The sequence below is a fragment of the Gloeophyllum trabeum genome (assembly GCF_000344685.1).
Source record: "Gloeophyllum trabeum ATCC 11539 unplaced genomic scaffold GLOTRscaffold_00005, whole genome shotgun sequence".
Classification (NCBI taxonomy): domain Eukaryota; kingdom Fungi; phylum Basidiomycota; class Agaricomycetes; order Gloeophyllales; family Gloeophyllaceae; genus Gloeophyllum; species Gloeophyllum trabeum.
The window spans coordinates 2,102,438-2,113,453 of NW_006920414.1; the positions used below are offsets into that span (position 1 = coordinate 2,102,438).

The window sequence follows — 11,016 nt, forward strand, 5'->3', positions numbered from 1 at the left end:
CTGGCCTCCCGTGTCCGGACAATCACCGGCATTACTGACATTGACCTTCATCGGTGTCCAGACACCGTCCGGCATCCCCTGCTCAAACCCACCTTTTCTGTTGCACCTGCATCTCACCTCGGGAGTTGCAGTCTTTAGGGCCGTGCAAAAGATTGTAGGAAAGGGAATTCCCAGCCAATCAGAGCTCGCAAAATTCCCTTTCATACAATGTTTTGCACCCCCCCCCCCTAACGACTGCAACTCCTGCAGTGTCTATCGGTATTTTCGAGGGTCCTATTATCAGCCACATCGCCTCGGATCCAACCATTCGGAGTGCCAATTCACCAAAAGCGTCTGGATGTGAAAGATATTACATAGTTTGTTGAGGGCAGGTCAGATCTTTGACCGATCTTGCAAAAATGGCGGAGAAAGTGCGAACACACTTGGTCGCAAGACCCGCTCCCCAAGGTAGCGGGAATAATATTCCCACAATTAATGAAGACGTCCGATTATACTCAAAGTTCCCACAGTTAGGCGGTCCCGAACAGTTGGACTTGACAGCGAATTTATCGTTCCGTTCGCCGAAAGCCCTACGCTGCCGGCTGTGGCTGGTCTCGATGTCTGCTCCCTCCAGCCTGTCTGTGCTCCGGCAAGCGCAATGTGTGCTACATAGAGCGGTTCCGGGACCGTCCAATGTGCTCCAGGCGACGGTGCAGAAGCGGCATTATGCTGCCAAGGGTCAGCAGCAGAAGGTCTCTCAGAAAAGTGCGCGCAGGTGTTACGTGCATTGCGACTGATTTGTTCAGTGCGTAATATCTGCAGAGTCCCAGAGCTTCAAGGGCAACAAAAACTTCAAAGTTAAAGCCAGTGCACCCAAGAAGAACAGCGGCGGTGCTGGCGTACGTGCGATTCTACATCATACACATACGGTATACTCACTCCGAGTTCAAGGCGTTCCGACCACTATCAGCATCTCAGCTTCAGAAACCCATCTTCCAGACCGGCCGTGCTGACGAAGTTGACCTGCGGTCGTTCGTCCCGGTACGTCGCCAGTGTCGAACGCAAGACTAATATCGTAATCCCTCTCATCCCAGGAACTCACCACGCCCTCGCACGTCGGTAACGCGGTGGCATTCACCGGTCCCGACAACGACCCTATGCGCATATTCGGACTGCCTACGAATATACTCCTTGAAGTACGCTCGTATCCCCGCGTCTCTCAATCGATTTTTCTCATACTTGCTTATAGTTCCGCATCGCGTCGAAACCGTTAAGCGTGATCCGGGATATTACCGTAAGCACCATAGATAAACTGCAAGCTGCGGCGGAGTTGCCCAGTTCGCAGACGCGGCTGGTGATGAGTACGTGCGCATTGCAACTTCAACGGAATACTCCATGACTTACGTTCAATAGCGGGATCTCGTGGGTGTGGAAAGAGTTTCCTGTTGTTGCAAGCGGTGGAGTACGCAGTCCGTAGTGGGTGGATGGTTCTCTACATCCCAAGAGGTGCGTGCGCTCTCCTCAGACCCCAGCCTTTCGGCGTACCGGACTATCCATGTTCTCCCTACCCCAGCGATCAGTCTCGTCAACTCCACCACGACATACACCTACGACCTGCGCACGCAAACGTACCTGCAACCCGAGTTCGCGTTTCAGACCCTCCAGCGCTTCCGAACCGTCAACGCCGAAAAGCTGCAGCATCTCCACACGTCACAGGATATCCCTCTCGATAGGAGGTCATCCCTCCCCGCCGGCAGCGGGCTGGTGGACCTCATCGAAATTGGCACGAGGGACGTGTATCTGGCGCCGACGGTGCTTAGCGCGTTGATGGAGGAGCTGGGGAAGCAGACGAGGTATGTCTTGCTTTCTCGCTTCTCTTGTCTGTTAGGCCGCTGGTGATTCACTGAACTTTGGCGGATAGGTATCCGATGTTGCTCGCAATAGACGACTTCCAGGCGCTGTATTGTAAGACCGCGTATCGTGACCCGCAATTCGCCTCCATCAAGCCGTGGCATCTCTCAATGCCCCGGTTACTCCTCGATTACGCCAGTGGTAGGAAGTCATTCGTGAGTCATTTCCTCCGATACGTCCCCGCTATGCACTCCTGCACACATGTCGAAACACTAACACCACCGGTCACGTTACATCATGCTAACCCCCGCGCAGGCCAGAGGTGCAGTTCTCGGCGCACTCTCAACCGCGGACACGACGTACCGCACGCCCCTCGAACTGCGTAAGGCCCTCGGCCTGCCCGACGAGCAACCCACGAGCCCGTACGTCAAGATGAACGAGACGAAGATGGAGTACGCGAAGGGCCTGCAGGCGCTGCCCGTCCCGGAGAAGCTGCAGCTGGACGAGGCTGCCGCGGTGTTTGAGGTGTGGGCGAAGGATAAGGCCGTCACGCAAGCAGGTTAGTAGTATAGTTTGTCTACTCTGTGGTGGGGAATATGTGACTGATGAGTTGCGTTGATATAGCACCCAAGGACGAGCTGTTCATGGCGGAGTATAGCGCTGCTGCAGGCAATGCGAGGAACTTTGTGCAGGGTATCTTGGGCACATTTACGCTATAATCCTAATTCTATTGCTGCGCCTGTTGCTACATAGCCCTGGTTTCGTATAGTACACTGGGTTTCGAGGGCTGTCTGTCTACATTTATGGCAGATGGGAAATGCTATTTGGTGACCGGTGCAGGAAGTGGTAAGACGATCACGTGACGAGGACGCGTCGAGCGCTTGTCGCGGTTTGTCACGGCTGCTTGGTTCTTTGTCACAACCTTGATGTCGCGGTTACCCCGTTTACACTCCTCCCCCGACCGCGCTCACGACGCCGCGCCCTCCATGGCGCCCTCGAAGACGGCAGCGAACACCGTCACCACCAGAACGCTCAAGCGGAAACCCACCGAAGAGGAACTCGAAGCGACCGACCGCGCAACGAAATTACCTGCCATCGGCCCTGCTGGCTCTCGTGCGAACCGACCACTCCAGCCGTCGAGCAGGACGACTAATCTGAAAAGCTCGACGCTCGGACATGGCCCGCCACCGCTGACGAAGCCACAGGCGCCGTCGTTTGCGTCGTCCACGAGCAGGGCGCCGCGGACGGCTCGTGCCACAAGTGCCCCGCCGAAGACGACTGCGACTATCACCACTCGGACGACTGCTACCCGCACAGCTACTACGTCAAGGACAGGTGCGGCCGCGAGGGCTGGTACGACCGCTGCTCGCGCGGGCGGATTGAATGGTAAAGACCTGCAGGCCCTCCAGGAGCGGGTGTCGTCCGTGGAGGAAGCCCGAGCGGCCGACCTCGCGCGGTTGTCCGAAGATATGCTGGCTGAGAAGGCGAAGGTGATGGAGCTGCAGGAGAACCAGCTGCTCATGTCGAGGCAGCTCGCGGAGGCGCGAACACAGGAGATGACACAGCGCCGGGAGCTCGATAACTACAGCGATGAGATACAGAGCCTAAAGAAGAGGCATGCACAAGAGGTGGATGAATATGAGGCGGGGCTGCGGAAGAAGGACAGGGAGATGCGGGAGCTGAGAGAGGATCTGAGGGTTGCGCAGAGCGATCTGGAGAGGGAGAGGGAAACGGTGACGTCCTTGCGGGCGACCATCTCATCTCAATCGACCGCGCAGCTTACCTTGGCCACGCAAAAGAACGTGCTGCAGGCTCAATGCGACGCGGTACAAGCTTCGTTGGATGCTGCTACTGCCACTATCTCCCAACTTCAACTGGACTTGGAGAGCTCGCGGAAGAGGATTGCGGAGCTCGAGCAAGATGCCCGGGAAGCTGAGGGTGTGCGGAGGAAGCTGCACAATATGGTGCAAGAGCTCAAGGGCAATATCCGCGTCTTTTGCCGTGTTCGACCGATTCTACCGTCAGATTTGACTGCGCCTGCCAACTCACGCTCGGGTTCACCAAACGGTGCTTCTCCCTCCATCGAGGACCTTTCTCCTGAGGAACTGGACGCTGCCAGGAAGGAGGCAACTGCAAGTATAGCCTACCCTGACCGCCGAGATCATAAAGAGATTGTGCTCAGCTCGTCTAGTGAGAGCGCCACTGGCCAAGAGAGGAAGGAAGTGTGGAATTTCAGCTTCGACCGAGTATGTAGTATTTCTGCCATGCGCATCTCCGAGACTCATGATCAGTGCTAGGTCTTCGAACCCGACTCAACACAGGCGGAGGTATTCGAAGAGGTATCACAGCTGGCGCAAAGCTGCGTGGACGGGTACAACGTCTGCATCTTCGCCTATGGCCAGACCGGGTCCGGCAAGTCGTTTACCATGGAAGGTGGCCCTGTACGTGTTATCTCTTTCGTTATATCTGATGTCAATCCCATCTTGATGTCACTGATTTTCCGCAGACTGAGAGCACAGCGGGTATGATCCCTCGTGCAGTTGAGCAAGTCTTTAGCGTGGCCGAGGAGCTCAAGTCCAAAGGCTGGGAATACAAGATGGAGGGACAGTTCCTCGAGATTGTGAGCATTTCGTCGTAGTCCGCTGTAATCAGGACTGAACAGCTTGTGCATAGTACAATGAGACCATCAATGATCTTCTGGGTAAGGACGAGTTCGACAAGAAGAAGCACGAGATCAAGCACGACAAATCCGGCACGCGCGTGACGGACATCGTCACCATCCCGCTCCGCTCAGCCACGCAGGTCCGCTCCCTGCTCGCCATCGCGCAGTCGCGGCGGACAGTAGCTGCCACGCTCATGAATGAGCGCTCCTCCCGTTCCCACTCCGTGTTCACACTCAAGATCCAGGGAAATAACACGCATACCGGCGAAACGTGCGATGGTTCGCTGAACTTGGTCGACCTGGCTGGTAGTGAGCGGTTAAAGGAGAGCGGCGCTGCTAATGATAAGGATAGGCTCAAGGAAACGCAGAGTATCAATAAGAGCCTGAGCGCCCTTGGGGATGTCATTGCTGCCCTCGGCGAGAAAGGCGAGAAGGGAGAGAAGCATATACCATATCGAAATTCGAAGGTGAGTAGCATGATTCTTTGTGCAAGATAACGTGACTGATGATCTTTCGCTCAGCTCACTTACCTACTTCAAAACTCACTAAGTGGGAATTCAAAGACATTGGTGAGTTGTACCATCAGGACGAGGACCACTCAACTGATATGCCTCGCACAGATGATCCTCAACGTCTCTCCGCTTGCCGTTCACTTGGGCGAGTCCTTGTGTTCCCTGCGTTTCGCCACTAAGGTATGGGTCTTCTTAACTTCCTCTAATACCGAGACACATCTGGTGACCGCTGCTATGTAGGTCAACAACACGACGATCGGCACGGCAAAGAAGCAAACGCGAAGCGCTAGCTAAAGTCCGACTCGTCGTACTTGCTGTAAATTATTTCCTGTTGTACTTGCATTCGTTGATTGCATTGTAATGCCATTGTACATACCTCATGCATATCCGGTCATTCAGACACCAGACGACCCAAGTATGTCGCACCTCCATCTTGCCTTTAATGATGTCAAGTGCGTGAAGTTGGAAGAATCGTACAATTACCGATACATGAAAGCACAACTACGACAATTAGCCGATTACAATCCGCCATATGCATGTAGTTTTGAGTGTGAAAGGAGGCAAGGACATGTCAGAGGGAACGCAGGGAAGCATAAGACCAAGTTGGGAGCGCACACTGGGATACCCAGCCCCGTGCAGGAAATCGTGATCATGTCTCTATAGACATAGGCATGGGCGCAGGCACTGTTGTCGACGTGGGCCGTTTGCCCTCTCTCCCTAACCCCGCAGCACGCTCTGACTCCTCGATCGTGTACGCCGGCTCTCTCAGCTGTTTACATCGTCGCTTGTGCACCTTCCCCTTCCAATGTGACTTGAGCGCATGATCCGTCTCAAAGTACTTTGCGCATTCTACGCAGTAGTGTTGGGCGAGACCGGGCTTTTCAAAGTCCAAGGGTTGTGCTTCTAGTTTGGCACGGACCTGATGGGACCGGTGAGTAAGGTTTCTCGAGGCATAGCATACTGTCACACCTTAGGGTTGAGGTCAACCAGTTGGATCTGGTCCAAGTCTTTTGTGCGACTCTGATTTAATAGAATTAATGCTCGTTCACAAACGTCTATCCTGCTACGCACCCGCGTACGGCCCGCGCGGTGCACATCCCTGTTACCCCCGTGAGTTCGCGAACGGCGTAAACGACCCATAACGAGCGATACTGAAGTAGGGAGTGACTGAAGGACAAGCTAAGAAGGCAATGAAGGTATGAAAGATATGAAGCTGATTCAGGAAAATCGATCGGTTGTTTACTACTATTTGTGATGCGGCTGCTGGTGGATGCCCTTCCGAGGACAATACATTCCGGACGCTCTCAATAGCTCGCTATATGTAAACTGCAAAGGTGCCATCCCCGAGAAAAGCTACAAGGGACACTGGCTGACATATTCTCATCATGTTCTAGCCTTGTTAACATGTGTCACAACACTATGCCAGTGCCCTGTGTAGTAATGAACAGCAAATGACTGCTTCAAGCGCTCAGCAGGTCTCCCTGTAGCGCTGTACTGTTCCTCAAATATGAAGGGAACCGACCATCGATGATAGTATTGGGGTCCGGAACAGTGAGATTGGGGAAGCAGTTGTATCCGTAGTCAATCTCATTGATATGATCCTCAGCACTTTGATGTAGGTGCCGGTAAGTTTGCCAAGTCCATTCTGGTCCCTGAGCACCCAGTGAGGCCAGTGAGAGGCAATACACAGTCCTTGAGCACCCATTAGATGTGCCAGATAATTGGAACACTTTGTTGTGATCTGGCAGATGTCCACCGGATGCCAGACACCTTGAATTCCAACTTTCTGAGGCAGGCAAATTAATATTTTCTGTAAAGTATTCCTGGTATGCCACCTTAAATGTTTGCTGAACTTGTCAACAGCACCAAGAATACTGCAGTGACAAACTAAAGAGCCACAATCTCAAGAAATGCCACAACCTAAATACACTGGCATGTGGCTACTGAACCTCGCCGGGATATCACCCTAACCACAGGCAATTTCAAGTCCTCGAGAGATGGAAATCAGACCATTTGGACTTCTCTACCTTGTTCTGACATCCCCACTCCAACCCACCCTGACTATATGTGGTTTTCTGAATTGATGGTCTATTGATCTGCAAACAGCTGTTATGTTGTTCACACATGTATCAGGCAAATGGTGTATGGTTGGACTTCACTGGCAGCACACAGTGCAATCCTCTCAGGCTCCAGTAAAAGGCCAATAAGGAGACTACTATCTGTATCGGCAGTAATTCCAGCAGTGCTATACTGCTTTGCATTACAGTACATCCACATACTTCAGTCTGGCACAGATGTAAGTATTTCTCACTGGGACTGCACCCAACCCTGGCATCCCGGGAGCTCTGGTTCTACTGGGATGCATATCTGACCTACCTAAGTATTATCCAGGGTCCTCTTAAACCTTCCCATTAAGCTGCCCAACATGCAAGTCATGTGCTAATTATCTCTGGCCGCTTGCTGGCCTCATGGCTGTGGATTTATGTCTTCAAGCTTGGTAATTTGATGGAAATGAAGGAGGGAAAGTGCTGAAAGTTGGTAATGGGGAGAACACACAATGAGACAGAGGTCCATGGACACCAGAGTTAATTCTTCATGAAGTAGCATCCTGAGTCACTCTGGAGTGTCTGACCTCAGAGCTAAAGCTTCTCAGGGATCCACATTTGCATCGAGGATGCTAGGAAGCCTGGAGTTAAATCGAGAAAACGTGTTGAACCAATCCTAGCCTGAGAGTGTGTGATTGTGACATCGAATAGACTTGGGAAGAGGTGGGTAGGGACATTGAATTCATGATTTCAGGGGTCAGATGATCCTTGAGGCTTATCAGCACCAAGGCAGAATACAAGCAATCAAGTCTGCATGCTATGTATGCTGTTCTATTGTATTTCTCATGCCATTGGGCTTCCCTGCATGATGTGATTGCAGGTGACCCTAACCTGTTGCCAAATTTTGGTACCTCATCAGTCTAACATCTGATAGCAGGTGCAAGTGGTCCTGTCAACCCTGAGCAAGGGACCTCGGATACATAATGTATGTACAGTCGAATCTCCCCATAGTGGTTGGAACCCCAAAGTTATGGGTTTTTAGGGAGTATGTGTTTCCAGACTCGGAGTGGACCTATTGTGACACTGGCAGGGAGTGTGACAACCGAGGGTCTGCCCGGCCTACTCCAGACCCTCTATCACACTACATATGGGTATATAGCACCAAACTGACATTGTTTTCAGTCCAATCCAGTAAGATCCTGGCTAAAAATGGTCAGAATAAAAGTAAATGGCTCTGAAATGGGCACACATCAGGTTCCTAAACCACCCATCCTTAGTGTTCACACTTCTCTAATTACTAGGGCAGAAGTGAAATATTATGAAAGAAAATGTATTATATTAGAATTACCAGATACAGAACAAACAAGAGGAGGAGAATGCTATAGGACGGCTGGAACAAATCATCCACCTAGACAGCCCAGGTCCCAGGCCTAATTAGGCTGGCTCATCTGACCTCCGGTCAAGCCTAACAAGGCTCAGGACTGCTTGTTGACACCAGTGGTCGTACTGGGGCTCAGGGCTGTCTTAGTACAAATAGTATACTATGTAGTAGTACTGTAATACAGAGTGTCGCTTGAAGCCGCCGTCTACATCGTCGGGCGTCGTCGGCGCTTGCTGGTCCTGCCTAATCAGGCAATCGGAGTGCCCCCCACCACCCTCCCCGACGTTGTTAGCAACAGTGTGCCACAGCATCACTGTAGTGGGATAGAATTGTACTATATATTAGCTTGTGTAGCATACATATAGAGCAACCAAGCGTCGCCGGAGCGACGCGGGATGATATGGTGGTTGTCGCCCGCCACTCTCCTCATCATTGGTGGCTGCGGCGGGGCAGCCTGTCGTATATGGGTCCAGTCAATTTCGATAAAATTCTAGATAAATCATATTATATTTCTAGAGTACATATAAAACTTAATTACAGACATCAGGAAAATGGCATGAACCTATATTCCCCAATATAGCTTATATAGTGGGCATAGGAGTTAAGGTAAACCCTGGATTTTTAGGTTTATATAAGAACCCCCAATGTTATATAATTTCTGCCCTCCTATGCAGACCTCTATAGGCACATAGGCACATAGGCAACATAGGCAACATAACCCATAGAGGTCTATATAGGGAGCTGCAGATAACCTAAAAAATACAATGAAAAGTTACTATTTATGGTATACTCTGACATCTGTCCTTGTTTCTATATGAACTGGATATTAAATTGGCACACTAGAGTACTACTGTACATGACTGAATGTTATTTAGAAAAACGCATCAGCACCCTGCACCATTCTTGCCTCGGAGAGGGACCTCTACCATCCTGTACAATCAGAAGTCAGTCCAGTAACTCGAGACTCAGAAAGCACGCCTACGTTACGGTCGTTAGATGGCTTGTACCTGCTTGTACAAACACTGGCTACGTACACTCTGTTGACCAGGTACAGCAAGGAAATGCAGCTGCGCGTCGTACTTAATTATATATGCTGGATGCCGGTGGCTGAGCGTCGAATGTTTGAGATAATGATGTCATTATGCCACCAGTGTGACTCGCGCGATGCGCTAAGTTCTACTTTTGAATCTGCTGTCTACTGACGACGCCAGATTGCTAACTCAAATGCATGCGTCCAAACAGATCCTCATGAAGCTCAAGACCTGTGCTTACCATCAGCCATATCCCGCTCTTTTTGCACTCGATATGTGTCCCGTCACCCACATAACCGGCAGTGTGTGAGTGCCCGGCCATCATCCAAGTCAGCTCGAGTGATAAGGGTTAGCGCCGGCGCACACGGCTGAAATGAGTGCAGGTACGTTGCTGCATTTACTATCTCAATCAAACATCATGTTGACTGCTCTCTTCTCCCTCGATATTCCCTGCCCGCGCTACATATCCAGCCAACAACCATTCAGGCTGCTGGAGACCGCCGATGCTCATATGAGCCGGTGCTGCGCATATCGAGCACTGCGACCTCTCGCCACCCCCCTAATCCATCCATTTTGCTCCCGCAACATGGGCATAACTCTACCTGTACCTGCACTCAATCCACATCGACGGGTCGGGTCAGGTATGGGGATTGATATGGGTACAGGTTGGTTGTAGGATTTTGGTATTGAGAGCACCTTCAGCAGCGCATTTTTGATACCCGCCGGGTCACAGGTACGTCGGCACACCACACATTGGTACCCATACCCATGAATGCATGGGGTTTTTGAACAAACACATACATACTGGTGCAAGTCGCATTCGGCGGGACCTGTGACCAGCCGGGTCCCAAAAATGCATCGGTCGATGTGCTTTCAAAACTGGTACCTGTACCTGACCCTCCGCGCGGGTTTCGTGATGGTTATAAGCCTCAGGATTGTCTGACCCCCAAAAACGCGGACTCAGCACATCGTACAAGCCCTGCGGAGCTTATTCGACACAGCGCTCACACGCCTCTAGGCTTCTATGGGCTCTAATGACTTGCTCTGTTTTAGCTCCGGACTTCCTAACATCCTTGAGGCGTACACGGACCCATTCCATGATTTATCTCCGCGAACAGGAGCTCCGGAGCGACTTAACCAATGCAACGTCTAGATGAATTAGCTCCGGGGCCCGTGGGCACTTCTATCAAGGGGCGTCGTCCTCATGCCCAACCTCCAGCACTCACTCCCCCTCATTTCCGTCAAGATAGTGAAGGTGCAGACGCATACGAGTCACCATGAGGTCAGCATCAGTCAGCAAGCGGCCGGAGGTAATTAGCACGTGACCGGCGCGTCGCACGGAGTGATGGGACCGCTTGGATCAGGTGGCAGAGCGTCAAGGCGACCTCTAGGGGTTGGGACGAGCAAGTAGGAGTGCAAAGGAGTCGTATGGTGCATGGTATAGCGGCGGCAAGTGCTGAGCAATCCTGTGGGTAGCGGCGTTTATTTGTTATTTATCTCCGGACGGTCGCAAAGCCATTCCTGTAGTATAAATTGTACAAAGTAGCGTACAGAA

General features: G+C 51.8%; 3 protein-coding genes across 3 annotated transcripts; 2 read left to right on the forward strand and 1 right to left on the reverse strand.

Moving 5' to 3' along the window:
• Positions 1–596: 596 nt before the first annotated feature.
• On the forward strand, positions 597–2,668 carry GLOTRDRAFT_138372 (uncharacterized protein; the record flags this gene model as incomplete). Its single annotated transcript, XM_007867203.1, has 10 exons — positions 597–744; positions 802–878; positions 931–1,020; positions 1,074–1,175; positions 1,229–1,340; positions 1,393–1,485; positions 1,553–1,832; positions 1,901–2,045; positions 2,146–2,389; positions 2,455–2,668. The coding sequence occupies 10 exons, from the start codon at positions 597–599 to the stop codon at positions 2,547–2,549; spliced, it is 1,386 nt and encodes a 461-aa protein (XP_007865394.1). The 3' UTR covers positions 2,550–2,668.
• A 718-nt stretch (positions 2,669–3,386) lies between these two features.
• Positions 3,387–5,417, forward strand: GLOTRDRAFT_75556 (kinesin-domain-containing protein; the record flags this gene model as incomplete). The annotated part of the gene is made up of 8 exons (XM_007867204.1): positions 3,387–3,850; positions 3,950–4,076; positions 4,128–4,271; positions 4,337–4,450; positions 4,504–4,959; positions 5,014–5,061; positions 5,113–5,184; positions 5,245–5,417. 8 exons carry the CDS (start codon positions 3,387–3,389, stop codon positions 5,296–5,298), a joined length of 1,479 nt encoding a protein of 492 aa, XP_007865395.1. The 3' UTR covers positions 5,299–5,417.
• Positions 5,418–5,448: 31 nt separating this feature from the next.
• GLOTRDRAFT_60136 (uncharacterized protein) lies at positions 5,449–6,204 on the reverse strand. The gene is made up of 3 exons (XM_007867205.1): positions 6,076–6,204; positions 5,974–6,024; positions 5,449–5,923 (listed from the first exon to the last, which is right to left on the reverse strand). Exons 1-3 carry the CDS (start codon positions 6,142–6,144, stop codon positions 5,654–5,656), a joined length of 390 nt encoding a protein of 129 aa, XP_007865396.1. The 5' UTR covers positions 6,145–6,204; the 3' UTR covers positions 5,449–5,653.
• Positions 6,205–11,016: the final 4,812 nt, after the last annotated feature.

Excerpts from the sequence above, each read along its gene's own strand:
- GLOTRDRAFT_60136 (XM_007867205.1), bottom strand. The coding sequence starts at position 6,144 with ATGGGTCGTTTACGCCGTTCGCGAACTCACGGGGGTAACAGGGATGTG. Across the intron at positions 6,025-6,075 it reads ACCGCGCGGGCCGTACGCGG|AGTCGCACAAAAGACTTGGA; the intron begins GTGCGTAGCAGG and ends CTATTAAATCAG. Across the intron at positions 5,924-5,973 it reads TGGTTGACCTCAACCCTAAG|GTCCGTGCCAAACTAGAAGC; the intron begins GTGTGACAGTAT and ends CGGTCCCATCAG.